The sequence below is a fragment of the Oreochromis niloticus genome, linkage group LG12, assembly GCF_001858045.2.
Source record: "Oreochromis niloticus isolate F11D_XX linkage group LG12, O_niloticus_UMD_NMBU, whole genome shotgun sequence".
NCBI lineage: Eukaryota > Metazoa > Chordata > Actinopteri > Cichliformes > Cichlidae > Oreochromis > Oreochromis niloticus.
In genome coordinates, this window is record NC_031977.2 from 33465929 (window position 1) to 33481573 (window position 15645).

Below are 15645 nucleotides of genomic sequence, written 5' to 3' on the forward strand. Positions count from 1 at the left end.
ACTCAGGGCCTTGAAATTGTAATTTTTTTATTTGTCCACCAGGTGGCGCCATTTTTTCCCTTTTGGGCAATTGAATGAAAGGGAGTAAATTTCCGTATTTATTCCATAGACTTTCTGCTCAAAAAATGATAATCCTGTGTCACTAACAGTCTTAGACAATGGCGTGTATGTTTAAAAAAATAACATAAAGGTCTTTATGCCTAAAAAAATTAAAAAAGAAAGAGAAAAATAAGTGTGTCTGTGTCTAACTTCAAAAGTCTTTCCTCTCTTAGAAGGCCACACTGCAATATAAACAAAATAAACATAAAAGCAGGGGCCAAAACCAAATCAGACTTTATTTTGTCTGCGGGCTCAAATTGTTTATGCAGGTGCACTGCAGCAGAGGTTATAAGAATGAGCAGTAGAGCGGGAGTAGTCATTTTCAGGATGGCAAGATATTATAGCACAGATGAAGTGTTGGAAATGGTCCTGGACTCTGAGTGCCAGGATAGCTCCTCATCCTCCTCCGAGGATTGTGGAGAGGAAACGGATAATTCTGTGGAACTAGAGCAGCTGGAGTCCAGTTCCCATGAAGAAACATCTGACGCTGAGAGCGAAGGGGAGATGGAGGAAGCAGCTTCGGAATGGACTGCAAAAAATGGCAAAATCGTTTGGTCCCCCACACATACAGAGACCCTCCGCTATGTTCCTGCAGCTACAAATGTCACCCCAGGACCGACACACTACTCCGCCGCCCGAATCAGGGACCCGGCATCCAGCTTTGCACTCCTCCTCACGGATGAAATTGTGCAGCACATGGTGGCCATGACTAATCTGCACGGGAGACGCGCAGTCGCCGGCTGGCGAGACATGGACTGTGATGAATTGCGTGCTTATGTTGGGCTGCTCATCTTGGCCGGTGTTTACCGGTCAAGACACGAATCGTTTCTCAGCCTCTGGGGTGATAAATCCGGACGGGATATTTTCCGAGCCACCATGTCCCACAAGCGTTTCCATGAAATCGGCGGGGCGCTTCGTTTTGACGATAAGCTTTCCCGACGCCGTCAGGACAAGCTGGCTGCCTTCCGCAAGGTGGGGGATTTGTGGACGCATCGTCTGGAGCTGCTCTTCAACCCAGGCAGACATTTGTGTTGACGAACAGCTCGTCCCGTTCCGAGGAAGGTGCGATTTCAAACAATATATACCAACGAAGCCAGCAAAGTACGGTCTAAAAATATGGGCTGTATGCGACGTGGAAACTTCCTACGCCTGGAGACTCCAGGTATACACCGGCAAAGCTGGCGATCGCGCGGAGGTCAACCAGGGGATGCGGGTGGCCCTGGAGCTAACACAGGGGCTCCAGGGAAACGTGGTGACATGTGACAATTTTTTCACGTCCTTTGCCCTGGCAGAAGAGCTGCTGAGGAGGAAACTGGCCCTAGTTGGCACGATTAGGAAAAATAAGCCCGAGCTTCCGCCTCGATTGCTCCAGACAAGAGGGAGAGCGGTCTTTTCGTCTGCCTTCGCCTTCACGCTCACCCACACTCTCGTCTCTTATGTCCCCCGACGTGGCAAAAATGTGCTCTTGATGAGCACAAAACACCGCACTCCGGATGTGAGCGAGGAAGGGAAGCGAAAGCCAGTAATCATACAAGATTACAATCGGTGCAAAGGTGGTGTCGACAACCTTGACAAGGTAGGTGTCATTACGCATCAGTTACGCACAGATTTATTCATTCTTGCTCATATATTCTTGTGTAAAATATACATAGGTTTGAAATTTTCTGGTTTTTGTGTGTGTGTGGGGTTTTTTAGGTTGTTGGCACCTATTCCTATAGGAGGAAAACAAATCGCTGGCCAGTGGCACTCTTCCACAACCTGCTGGACGTGTCACTGTACAACTCCTACGTGCTGTGGACAGCTATCGACCCATCCTGGAAACAGCAGAAAGATTACAAACGGAGGCTGTATGTTGAAGAAGTGGGTGAAGCTTTAGTAAACCCACACATACTGAAGCGAGGACGCCTTCCCCGCTCATCAGGTGCTGCAGACATCGTGACGAGTGCGCAAAGTGGGCAGAGTGCTGCTGCAGGCCCCGCCCTGATCCCTAAATCCAAGGGCAGGAGACCGTGTGACTTCTGCGATGAGAAAAGGAGACGCGTCGTCGGCACCTGCTGCAAATGCGGGAAGTCCACATGTAAGGACCACATTCTGTTCATTTGCAGCCTCTGCGTCAACTGAGGACTCTGACACACCTCCACATACACACCACACCTCCACACACCTCCACATATGCTCTTCCCCTCTCCCTCGCTCTTTCTTACTAATATCTTTCCCGTTCCCCAAAACATAAATGTTCATGTTCATTGTTCTAAATAAAAGTTTTTTTCTGGTTCAAACTGATCTTGTATTTTCATTTACATATTTTTTTCATTTTATTTTAGAACACAACAAGGTAAAAAGCATTTAGTGGGGAAAAAGTGAAAAACCATAATATACCATTATATTGAATTTCCTGTGCCCCTGCAAAAAAATAATGCTGGATCAAAACGAATGTTGGTGCCAATCTTTGGACCATCCAAAGGCCTAATTATAATAAAAGTCAAATATTACTTCAAATGTTTTTTATGGAAAATATTTAGTTTTTTTGTTTTTTGGGGCTAAAAAAATGGTGCGCTCATGTAATGAAACTGCGATTTAAAGGGTTAAAACCCATCCATCCATTCACTTCCGCTTATCCTTTTCAGGGTCCCGGGGGGCGCCGGAGCCTATCCCAGCTGTCATAGGGCGAGAGGCGGGGTACGCCCTGGACAGATCGCCAGTCTGTCGCAGGGGTTAAAACCCCCGAAATATAATTAAAACTTTATATAAATATTTCAGGGAGAAGTAGTTTTAAAAGATTGGCTAATTTAAAGTGGAAAAAAATATGAATATATAATATTTTTATAGCACTTTTTGGGGCGTGGCAGAAAACGGCCCCTAGGGTGATGAACGTAAGTTTTTTAAAGGATGACATGAGGGTGCCTTAAACACAGTTTGAATTTCTAACATGGTGATTTGCAGGCACACAGCTTTGAGCACATGCTGTTCAAATCTGTGGTTTATGAGGGCCAATGAGAAGAAACTTGGCTTAAAGCATGGTGGTCAAATATACAGAATGGAGCCCAGAACTGGCCTGACATATAGGTTCAGCCCACTGGATCATTTTGGGAAATGTAACAACTGCAAATCAGACTCGTGTCTCTTTTACAGCGTTCTCACTTATGTAGAGGTTGTGCATGGCCTGAAACAATGCACCAGTAGTGCTATCATGAAAAAGAAAATTCAGCTTCATTCAGTGGAAAAAATTATTTAAATACAACCTCAAGTGAACAATATGTATATTTACATATTACACTGTGTCATTATTTATTTAAATCCAGACCTCAACCCAACTGAAATGCTGTGATGGGACCGTGAGAGAGTTGTGCATAAATCAGGGCCTGCAAACATCAATGAGCTGAACCAGTGTTGCACAGAAAAGTGAGCCAAGTTCCTCCACGATTATGTGAGAGACTTATAAAGTCACACAGAAAACTACTTCGACTTACTGCTGCTAAAAGTGGTTCTCCAAGAATTTAAGCTTAATCTTTGTTAAGTATATAAGTTAATAGTATAGGCTCATGTGTTGTTGTTCGTTTGAGTTTGTATTTATCTAACTATAAAGGAAGGTTTTTATTTTCTTCTTTGTGACCATAAGTAAATAATAAACCATTAAACTACAAAAAAGGGAGGTTTTCTTAATTATTTGTACTTCACTTAATACAAGTCCACCTTTAGCTTCATCAGAAATTTCATGTCTCTGTCGTAGGTCTTCAGTAAGAAATGGGACTTATATTTTTTTTTGTGAATTAAGTTTTTTTAATTTTTTATTACAGCACATCCAGGTAATGACCCGCTCCTAACTCTATTTTTTTTTTTGCATTGATTTCTGAAAGTGTCACCGACAGAGGGAAAAAAACTGAAACACATTTTTACAATTGGAATTATTTTCATCATCAGTTTTATAGTAAACGTGTTCTTAAACTCATTTATACTCAAACAACTGAAATAATTTGCAGTTTTTAGGTTTTAAAATGTTATTGAGGAAAGTTTCTCTTAAAGTCAAGTAGCTGTATGTCGCTCATAAAGTAAACTGTATTGGATCCCGGCCTTAAATAGATAGGAGGTAAGATGGCTTGTTTCAGACAGAGGATGGACTGGCCTTAGTATAATGGATTATTATGAACTGTGAATTATGCTAAGCTACTCAAGCAGAGTCTAAGAACAAAAATGTGGTTTAATCTGTAATCTTTTAATTTAATGGTTCAGGTAACAGAATCTAATAATAATAAAGGAAAGTTAAATCAAAAACTCGCTGAGTTTCAGATTATTTTTTATTACTAAAAAAAGGCACCAAATACAGGCATCAGTATTGATAGCATTGTTGTCATTTTCCACAAAATGATAGCACCAAAAATATAATGTCATTTCCCGTAATTCCCCACTCCAGTGTTGTTTGATAGGCACACAGTGGGAAGATGACAGGAGGTGGGGTCAGCGAGAAAGACGTATCACACAAGAATAAACGTGTTTTTCTTCAGCAGTGCGCTCGAACCAGTGTCATACACTTAAAAAAATAATACAGCAACATTGCAGGTACATCAGTAGCTGAGTGGTAACATAATACATCACAGGAGGGTAACATAAAAGTACATAAATGAATAAAAATAATTATCTGAGTGAGGTGAGAAAATGGATTCTGTGTCTTTGGGCAGAACAAAGGCAGGTAGACACGTATCTCCTATAAGTGATTATTTTCATTAGGACAACAGTAAGGCTGAAGCAGTCGATCATGTGGACGGGATCAGTGAAAATCTACGTACACTGTCACAGAACAAAACAAAAACTTTGGGTGATTTATTTTGAAATTCATGAGGAAAAATACTGCATGGCACTTAATATTGGCAGCTGTCAGAGCACAGTACAAACTCAAAAAATTAGAACTGGTGTTGAGCAACGTGACAGTACAAATGTCTCTAAGTAAGGCTTGAAGAACAGGTTTATTTTTTTTAATGCAAATCCTGCTAATGAGGGCAGAAATAACAAAAAGAGATGGCATAATTGCACTTGAAAAGGTTGTCATTCATTTTTGTTATTTACACTCATTCATTCTCGGGCGATAGCAGCACACCAGACGTGCCAAACACTTTAACAGCAGCTGTAGCTCGTGTAGAAGTTTCTCTGAAGGACGTTTCTTTTTTGTGGAGCCAGAATTTTGATGTTTAATTCATCTGCAGAATCAGTGAGCAATACTAGTAATACAAGGGGGATCAGAAAGTTCCAGTTTTTAAGCCAAAAAACCCCAAAACATGAAAACAGTGCTTTAAATTTGGCTGATCTCACATTAAAAGGTCATGTTCTAGAGAAACCCTGATTTGAACATGAATAAACTCGTTATCCTCAGGTATAGAATTCAAAAATCCCTCAGTGAAGCAGATAATTCAGAGACAGCAAACCTCTCCCATGAGATGGAAAACTGAGGCAGGACGGGAGTGCCTGGAGTCTTGATGATGGCTCCAAAAGCGAGTCAAACCCATCGACCTCCATGCAAAAATGCCCACCTTAACAGCATTAAAAGCACATTTTCAGCCTTGCTTCTATTGGCAGTTTTCCCATAATAAGATGCCAATTGTTTTGTGTGTTTTTGGATATTGGAATTAAGGGCGTGGCCACTATGACTGACAGGTGTCCTGACACAAGCAGCTCTCTACTGGCTTTGTGTCTTTGTGAAGCCTTTTTAACGGATGATTTGACTCCTATTATGTGCGGTGTGGTACAGACCAGATGAGAAGCTGAGGAGGTTTGGAGACTGCCTGCCAACTATTGGAGGTTTACTGGGCACGCCCAAAACTAATTGGAGAGATCCAGCTCAGGAATGCCTTGGGATCAGCAGGAGGAAGGGGGAAGTATTTCAGAGGAGAATGATGTCTGGAAAACCCCACCCATGGTGGTGGTGCTGCTGGTGACGAGAGCTGGGTCTCTGGTTTTAACTCGTCAGTTTTTATTACGTTCCTTTGCATTTAAAGAAAAACACAGCTCTTCATGGCAGGAGCTGACTGTTTGAACTGTGTGTATGCGGAAAATGGTGAATGTATTCAACAATCAGGCACTCTTTTCCTCAACAACAGGGCTGCTAGCACTACTGCTAGTCATCACAAAGTTGCAGTCTTACTGTGAAGTTGGGGTAGTTGCACGAGCATCCGGGACTGCAGCACTGACAGTTTATGGTTTGGAACTTGGCAGAAGCACTTTTCTCATTGACTGTCTATTCTTTTCCTGGTCAACCCCCAGACTGGTCATTGATATTTGACCTACAGTCAATGAATTCCAACAATTTTCCAACCATGCTACATTTCCAGAGAACACGGCAGAGTGCACTGAAAATGCAGGAGCTCGATGCCCACATCTACCCAAGGGTGGAGATCCATCAATCAGGAAATACATGAACAGTATGTAGTGATGCAGCAGGAGCTCTAGGAGCAATTTTAAAATAAAGATTTGGATATGCTCCAGAAGATGATCTTGAAAGGGAGACATTTAAAAGGCGTTTTCTAGGACTTTCTGATCCCACCGTGCATCTGAAGGAGGACTTCTACACTGGCTACCCCTCCACAGCAGTGACATGAATAGCAGTGACGTGACTAAATGCAGCAGAAAGAGTTTTTTTAACGTGTTTTTTTTTTCTTCTTACAAAAACAATCACCAGTGTCTGAGCTACGGTTCACCGTCTTGGTGCTAAAAAGGTTGCAAATGTCAAGTAACACAGTAATGAAATGAACACAGTTTGAGGTGAAGTTTGGCTGATCAGATGCAGATGTTTTGGCTGTTTCACACAGCTGTGTGTTTTATGGATTCCTGAGGTAGCCCAGTCGCCTGCGCGTCACACTCTTCCCTTTTTCAACGTGGTATAAAAATACATTAACGTCTCATTCCAATAAGTACAAACTTTCTTTTAGAAAATACCTTTTTTTAAAATTCCGCTTTCACCTTTTCCTCGCCTTCCTCGTCACGCGTTTCAGACCTCAGTGCCGTCGTTGAGGTTGTTGTGGAGTTTGACCTCCAGGTTGACCTGTTTGACCTTGGCCTTGCTGTTGGCCTCCTGGTTGCGGTTCAGGACGTTGATGTTTCTCACCGTGCAGTGCTTGGTGCCGAAGTTCTTCTCCACACACTTGTCCATGCACACCTCCACTTTGGTGTTGAGCGGATACTCCTCATAGATTTTTGGTTCCTTCTTCTTGCTCTTCTTCTTGGCCAACCGTCGGCAGCGGCGGAACAGGAAGCAAGAGGCCAGCAGGACCAGGACCAGCAGGGTGATGGCGGCCACGCCTCCCCCACGGAGCTGCCCACGTGGGCGTTAAAGGTGGGGGAGGGCCCGGCTTCCAGGTAGAGCGACTTCATGTTGGTGCCGTTCTTTATTTGATCTCCCTCGTTGTCGTAGATGAGCGACTCGTCAAGCGTCAGCCGGCCGCTGCGATCCACCAGGTCGCGTTTAGAACGGCTGAGCTGATAGGTCACAGAGCGCTGAATCCTGGGGTTGGACCGCGACTCGGGGCCAATCACATAAATTACCTGCAGGTACCACTGGTGCCCCGCCTCCACCTGTCAATCCCCAGAAAGAGAGGATCACGTTAGCTGCACAGTTTGTCGAAAAAGTACTTTCAGTGTTCACTAATTATTATGAATAATATGCAGATCAATAAATCTGGACCCATCCAGCTGGTCTACGGTGCCCCAGAGGTGGGAAGTAACAAAGTACAAATACTTCATTACTGTACAAAAGTAAAATTTCCAGGTCTGCATACTTTGAGTCTTTATTTTTTGACAACTTTTTACTTACACTTTAAAAACAAATATCTCTACTTTCTACTCCTTAAATTTTTAACACAGGCTCGTTATTTTAAGTTTAACACACTGAGTGACGTTTTTATTTTTCCAGCACTGCACAGCTTCAAACATCAAAAGGAATTAAATTAAATGGGGTTCAAACCAACTGAGCGGGGCAGAATAACAAAGACAATCCTATTAATGCACTGGTGATTATCACACACAACAAGAAGAGAGAGATGCATCTAACTAGACCTACAGAAGAGGAGTGAGTGCAAAGAGTGTAATGTTTTTTATGTGGCAGGTAATTTCAAATGAAACTCTAAAGATAGCTTAACAAATATCAGCGAAAACAAACTATTTGTGTGACATCTGTCATAAAATGTGTCTGCTGCTGCTTTTTTACAGGGAGAAAAAAGTGTGAGTTTTAACTTCACTCAGAGATGGAGAATAATATAAGAAAGACAGGACAGGAGAAGAAGAATAGAGGTTAAACTGAAAGGTAAGAACAACTCAGTGACGTTTGATAAACTGGAAATTTAAAACGTGCAATGTTATAATTGATTTTAGAGCTTTTTTGACAAGATATTGTTTCCATACATGGTATGTTGCTAAATTATTTTTAAGTATACAAATTTTTTGTTTTTCACAGGTTGCATGTAAACACTAGGCAGTTCAGTGCAGGCTGCACTGGTTAGTTTGCAGTACTGTGGTGAAACTTAGGGTAATGAGTTATGTTGGATTGGTGCAGAGCAGCTGTGGTGTTCATGGTCAGTGTTAAGTTACATCAAGGGTTCAGTTAGCTTTGCACAGAACAGCTGCTACAAATATCCTCCAAAGAGAAATGTTGTACTTTTATACTTCGATTACATTTCAGAGACTGTGCTTTTTCACTTTTATTTGAGTAAAGAAGTTAAATCAGTACTTTAACTTTCCCCAGAGTACTTTTAACATAACTATCTGTACTTTTACTTAAGTCTACTGCAGTTCTCACACCCACTCTTTTTGTGAATGTTGCGAGCCTCCTTCTACACATTGGTCAAGCTAAGATATCTGAACAGTGGATAAGACTTCCTCTTCTGTCTGCGGGTCACGGTTTATGAATGCAAAAGCTTAAGGAACGCTAAACTGTCAGACTTTAGCATTTCAAGAAATTTATATTTACCAGTGGAGCTTTTGATATCAAACTTTCATCACTTGCCCACAGATTCTAAGTATTCTGATCTTTCATAGCCATATCAAAAAGGTCTATCTGCCATACTTCTTGTTACTGATTGAGATTTTATCAAAGTAACTATTTTAAGCATCTCCAAAAGTTCAAAGCTGCTGTGGCTCATTGAACAAGAAGACTTTACTGTCTGGACTAAATCTTTATTACTTTCTTGTAATCAAACTTACATATTAACTTATGAAATGGGGTGATCGTGGCTCAAGTGTTGGGAGTTCGCCTTGTAATCAGAAGGTTACCGGTTCGAGCCCCGGCTTGGACAGTCTCGGTCGTTGTGTCCTTGGGCAAGACACTTCACCCGTTGCCTACTGGTGGTGGTCAGAGGGCCCGGTGGCGCCAGTGTCCGGCAGCCTCGCCTCTGTCAGTGCGCCCCAGGGTGGCTGTGGCTACAACGTAGCTTGCCATCACCAGTGTGTGAATGTGTGGGTGAATGACTGGATATGTAAAGCGCTTTGGGGTCCTTAGGGACCAGAAAAGCGCTATATAAATACAGGCCATTTACCATTTATGAATTGCTTTATTTTAGTAGCTTAATCATGGTTTTGGTATGCAGCTACTTCTCACATCAGATATATATACACATACACAAACACACTCAGACATATATATACATATACATATATCTATATCTATATCTATATCTAGCGCTGTGTGTGCTACACAGCGCTGTACCACATGTGCTGCTTCTGATTCCACACACCTTGTAGAGCGCATCAACCTTCATCGTGAAGCCGTCAACACCTGGCATGGCCGTCATGGACTGCAGCTCCGGGATGTCTGAGGCAAAGTGAGCCTCGAAAGGAACGTCGTGGAAAAATTTGTCACAGACATCGGGCTGTTTACGATCCTGCAGAGGAAACATGAAGAGAGGAAATGATAGCACATGCGGAAACACTGTAGTTGTTTTTTTCTTGTGCTGTAAACTTCACAGGGTCATATAGCCGTGCTCTCTAATTTAACCCTGGGGTTAAGAGGCTCCATTTTTACAGTTCGTGGCTTTGAGTCTAAGAGTCATGTAGACTGAGAATACTGAATCAGCGCATGATAGTTTGTTCAGGATGACAAGAGGAGACAAGGGGAGAGGATTTTACATGGGGAAGAGGGTCAGTGATTTAAATAAGCCGCATGCTTTGAATATTAAAATCTGCTGTCATCCCACTGAGAGGTGGTACTGGTTGGACTGGTTTGGCAGGTTAAAAAATAAATCAAATGAGAGCGTGTTATTTGCTCGGTCCAGGAGGATATTTAAGAACCATAGATAGAAAAACACACAAACAGCAAGAAACCATTAAAATGGTTTATACACACACACACACACACACATATGTATATATATATATATATATTAAAAGATGAAACAGACACCCACTGTGAGGTTATAGACTGCTTGATCTCTATGAAATAAATAATGCAACAACTGAAACTGAAGGATGCCACCCACTCTCTTCACAATAAAATTTATTCAGAAGAGCAAAATTTGACAAAGGATTTATTAGGACTTTATTCTTCATGGTGAAAATGTGAAGCTTCTCCGGCTGCAGTGGCTTTGTTTTTAAAAAATGTTGGGTTCAGTCGATGCAGCCATATAACTGCAGGTAACTCGAGGTGTTTAACACCTTAAGATAAGAGAAAGCTACACTGCCATTTGTTTTGAATAAGCTTTTGTTAAAAGGTTTTTTCTGGAGGAATTTTACACTTTTATTAGAGCAAAGGAGTGGAAAATGAAACACACTAAAGGGCTAACCAGGTGTTCACTCTGTGACTCATACCTGGGCTATAGCCTTAACTAATGTGGTTAATTATCTTTGAATACATCTGCTCATAAAATTGCCACAGGTCAGAGTAACAATACATACATAAATAATAAACAAATCAGAGAACTTAAATAAATCTGTACCAGCAGCAGGAAGCGATGTTTGAGGTGTTTGTTGGGTTGAATGCAGCCGTACTGCGGCCCCTCGTTGTACAGAGTCCCCGTGGGGTCGAAGAAGGGAACGTATCCGTCCCTGCCAGTGCACAGGTAAACCTTCTCCAGCTGCAGTTTGTAGGCTGCGTTCAGGTTCTGCTCAGGGTTCCACAAAACCCTGCCGTACAGAGTCTGACCTGCAGGGGGCAGCAGAGGGACAGGTTTTCTGCTGTGTACTGAAGCGTTTAAGGGTGTTACCTTTAGGGAATTAGAGTGACTCAGTTCATACAATAGGATTGTTTTATTACATAATGAAAACATGTTTCTGTATATAATAGCAACAGAAAAGTATGAGTAATGTCAGGAAATATGTTTTGTTAAATTAATCATGTCCACCATTGAATATTAAAAAACACAAAAACAGATCAGCATGTTCTTTACATTTTAAAGATAAATGTCTCTTACTGTATAAAAACCCCCAAATTAGTACAATAAATATTCATAATTTATTAATAAAACAAAACAAAATAAAAACCGCTGATTCTGAGGCGTACCCATGGAGAACGCTCCCTTGTAATCCATCTCAGCCATGGACACATCAGCAGTAGCCGGGTCCATCATGAACACCTTCTCATTGTTGCACAGCTGGAACTCCGTGTTGAGCGAGTAAACCACAGGAACAGGCCTGTTGGTTTGTTGGAAGGCAATCGGCACCAGAAACCTGTTGGAAAAAAATTGAGTTCAAGCTCCTTATGCAGTAAATCACTATGAAATTGATTGAAATCTATTGGATTTAAATAAGAGAACGTTAATTTGAGAAACTGTCTGCGGTAAATCTCTGCAGCTGTTTGGTCGTACTTCTCTGGAGCGTGAGCTGTGCAGGACAGCTGTTTGTCACCGGGATCAATCCACGGCTGAGTTGGCTGAACAGTGCAGGGGACCAAGAAGACGGTGTACTCTCCAGAATAGTCCTTCCTGTTCAAGAAAACACAAAATTGTTACTATCACACACTCAGTGCATCATGGGAGGTCAACACAGCCTGAGCCTATAGGCTGGTTATGACTGAATGTACTGACCTGCTGTAGGAGCTGGTAGCCCTCCACAGCTGGTACGGTGAGTCAAAGGTTTGAGCGCTCCACAGCAGCTGGATGTCAAACTCGATGCCTCCGAGGTGGTCGGGGGCCATGAGGCGGGACTTGTGGCCCGGCAGGGTGTGGTGCTCAAGCACAAACTGACCTGGAGGGAGAATAACAGCAGGGGAATAATATATCCCACATCCTATTTTTACACATCCCATAAGGCTTTGCAGTCAAAAGGCACCACAATACCATTTAAACAGTCACAGTAAAGCCCTCTGAATGCAGTTCTACAAACACAACGAAAACCTAAAGCTAAATTTAAAAAACAACAAATGTTTGACCATATAGGCTCGAACTGTGGGATAAAACCGAATGCAAAACCTTAAATTGTCAGTTTAATTCCCTCTCTCAGTGGCCTCATCTATTGCTGTAATAAAAGATGGATTTACATCGATTTACCTTGATCAAAGACTGCTCTCTCATTAGCTTTCATTTCTTGTATTAATAATAATATTAAGGCAGACATAATAATCCTATGCAGTGCTCTTAGAACGTGTGTTTGTGGACTGACCTCTGAATTTGGCGTGCGTTTTAAACTCAATTACCAGCCGACCGTCTTCCCTGATATAGATCCTGATGATCTGCAGTCTGGCTGAGAGGACGCTGTCAGTCTGGATACCTGCAGACATGAAAAGCCAGCCAAAGAAAACCTCAATTAGAGCAGAAGTACATCGCTAATAATTTGTTCAATAAGAACTTGGATACTTGCAAACAGTCAAATCCCTCCACTCCAAAAACGGATCTTAAATGATTTATTTCTACACTGCATTTTCATCATTATCCCATTTTTCAGAAAGGAAATAAACATCGTTACCCTGCACGATGAAAGTAAAACTACAATGTGAAACAAAAACATATCCAGTTACATGTTTACATCCAGGACTGTAGACAAAAATAAGGTGTTCAGAGTTCATAAACATAAACTCCTGACCTGTCCTCCAGAGCACGGTGTCATAGAAGAAAGAGAACTCCATCTCAGTGTGGTGCTCCAGAGAGGCCCAGCCTCTCGGTGCTGTGACGTAGATGTAGGAGACATAGAGAGGAACCTGCACCGTCAGGAAGGACTGAGCAGAGTCCCGAACCTGAAAGAATAGCAGCAGCCTTTAATGTTAATTCTCTCAGAGGGTCACAGAGAACTTTATTCTGTTTGTGAGGACTTTACACACAGTACAGAGCATTATTTCACCATCAAACAGATGCACTATGATTACATGATGGACGTCCACATCCCAACACAGTCACGGTCCCAGGTTCTGTTTCTGGGGCTGTCTACATGTGCCCTATCCTGCAATCACTCCCGTGCATATTTTAGACTTTTCTCATGTCTCACTTCATGCAATGCCTTTATCTCTGCCTCCTCATCTCCTCTGTTCTCCTGCTTGTAACCTGAAAATCAATCAGTCTGACATTGACGACTGAGGAGAGAGGAGGTTGCAGGAGCAGCTACAACCCCAAATATAAACCCATCGAAATGCTTTAACCTGCATTTGTGCACACAGAGACTTCTTTAAATCCCTTAATAGTATGAACTGTAGATGATGAGATATTCAAAGTGTTTGCAGTTTTATATTGAGGAAATTATGAAAATTGTTCCACAGTTTTTTGGGAGTTTTTTTTTGCAGATTGTTGAATCTCTGCCCATCTTTACTCATTAGAAACTTCCTGCGATGTTCTTTTTACACCCAATCCGTTACTGACATGTTGCCAGCAAACCAAAATCACTTTGCAGCATTCTGTTGCTCCTGTCTCAACTTTTTCGAGGTGTGTTGCTGACATCAAAATCAAAATGAGCTAAAGTTTTCTATAAAGTAGTGAAATGTGTCAATTTAAACATGTGATGTGTTTTCTATGTTTTATTGAGAATGATATGGGTTTCTGGGATTTATAAATTCTGTTTTTATTTACATTTTGCACAGAGAGATTAAACAATGCACATGTGTGTCCTCGTCAAGAGTGTTTTTGCATTTAAATATAAAAACCAAACTACACCTGCACTGGCAGCTGTGTGAAATGTCATCGGTTACTGAAAATGAAGCTCCTAAGCAATGATTTCTCATTTGGGTAAATGCACGTTGCATTCTCGCCTCGTATCGCTTGCTCGCCTCCTTCACTTGGGTCTCTGGAGGGAGGGACTAAGACGTGAGGAGAGAAGTCGATGATGTGCAGTCTGGGGATAGTTTTGTCTTTCCTTAGTCAAGACATCTGTTTCTGCTCCCAGTGGTCTTCTTGTATTCTTCGTGTTTTTGTGTTACGCTTTTAGATTCCTTTATGAGTAACCTTTTTTTTCCCATATCCCCCATTTTACATTCTTCATCTTTGCTGCCAGTGAGTTTTATAATTGATTTTTTTAAATAAAATGTTTTGTTTTTGCACGTTTTTGCACACAGAAATAACTCTTCTGCAACAACTGATTAAATTTATCAAGAAGACTGAAAACGTGAAGAGCCGCTGTTTTAAAGACTGCCTTTGACCGTCCTACGCACCTGGAAATCCGCGGTGACTGAGCCCCCGCACACGTCGATGAGTTCTGTCATGTCGTAGTAGGCGTCGAAGGTCCAGATGCAGCTCTTGAGGTTGAGGTGCTTATAGAGCTGGAGGCTCTTGCCCTCGCGGACGTTGGGGTTGAACTGGTAGGGGCGGTCGTAGCCTGGCCCCAGAGAGATGCTGTCATACGATACATCATCGAGGAAGCCTGACTCTGTGGAAGAATGTTGTCAAAGAAAAGTAAGAAAACTACACATCTGGTTTAATAATTATTTTTAAATCTATCAGGAAATCTCGCAAGCTATCTAAGTTATCTGACTGCAGCAGAAAATTAAAGAATTTTAATATACACCATCGTGGTAATTCAAACTGCCCCAAATGTAAGCACTAGATACTGTAAATGGTTCAAATGTGGATCTAATCACACTGCAGCCTCCTGAAGATGACATTTTCAGCTGTACGGAGGTCCGGCTGTGTTTGTGGGATGAGTTTGTGTGACTGACCGGCGATCCCCTGAAGGTCTTTGAGGGTGACCAGATTGGAGCAGACGTGCTGCTGCCTGTAGATCGACTCTGACAGCAGGAAGTGAAGGTTGTGCAGCGGCATGGTGGAAACCAGGGGGAGCATTCCATCCTGATGGGGGATCTGGACTGAGATGTGGATCCTAAACCGGGACATACAGAGAAGAGCAGAAATGAGCATAAACTCTTGGTGAAGATGCTTATCTGGTTTAAAAAGCCGCTACGGACCGGTTGGGGTGCTCTTTGTGCTTGACGTCTAAGTATTTGAGTGTGGCGATGAAGGACTGAGCCTGGAAGCCTCTGGCGGTTCCCGTGGTGACAGGTGTGTGGCAGATGGAGCCCTCTGTGCCGATGGTGGCGATGTTGCTCCTCAGCGGTGTTCCCAGGTGTCCAGCTTTGTCTCTGGCCTGAGCCACGCAGCGAACGTGGAAGCGTCGGCTGAAATAAATGCTGTCCAGAACCTGAGAGACACGACAGTTTCC

General features: G+C 42.4%; 2 protein-coding genes across 2 annotated transcripts in view; one reads left to right on the plus strand and one right to left on the minus strand.

Moving 5' to 3' along the window:
- Positions 1 to 774: 774 nt before the first annotated feature.
- LOC102077394 (piggyBac transposable element-derived protein 4) lies at positions 775 to 2307 on the plus strand. The gene is made up of 2 exons (XM_025911943.1): positions 775 to 1675; positions 1795 to 2307. The coding sequence occupies exons 1-2, from the start codon at positions 860 to 862 to the stop codon at positions 2218 to 2220; spliced, it is 1242 nt and encodes a 413-aa protein (XP_025767728.1). The 5' UTR covers positions 775 to 859; the 3' UTR covers positions 2221 to 2307.
- A 2069-nt stretch (positions 2308 to 4376) lies between these two features.
- Positions 4377 to 15645, minus strand: part of fras1 (Fraser extracellular matrix complex subunit 1) — a 311100-nt gene continuing 299831 nt past the window's right edge. Inside the window, 12 exon segments of the mRNA XM_019365971.2 lie at positions 4377 to 7395; positions 7398 to 7659; positions 9813 to 9959; positions 11010 to 11215; positions 11573 to 11739; positions 11877 to 11993; positions 12096 to 12255; positions 12670 to 12777; positions 13090 to 13240; positions 14642 to 14856; positions 15146 to 15306; positions 15392 to 15624. Coding sequence (XP_019221516.1) covers positions 7076 to 7395; positions 7398 to 7659; positions 9813 to 9959; positions 11010 to 11215; positions 11573 to 11739; positions 11877 to 11993; positions 12096 to 12255; positions 12670 to 12777; positions 13090 to 13240; positions 14642 to 14856; positions 15146 to 15306; positions 15392 to 15624 — 2247 coding nt within the window. The 3' untranslated portion in view covers positions 4377 to 7075.

Excerpts from the sequence above, each read along its gene's own strand:
- LOC102077394 (XM_025911943.1), top strand. The coding sequence starts at position 860 with ATGAATTGCGTGCTTATGTTGGGCTGCTCATCTTGGCCGGTGTTTACC. Across the intron at positions 1,676-1,794 it reads GTGTCGACAACCTTGACAAG|GTTGTTGGCACCTATTCCTA; the intron begins GTAGGTGTCATT and ends GGGGTTTTTTAG.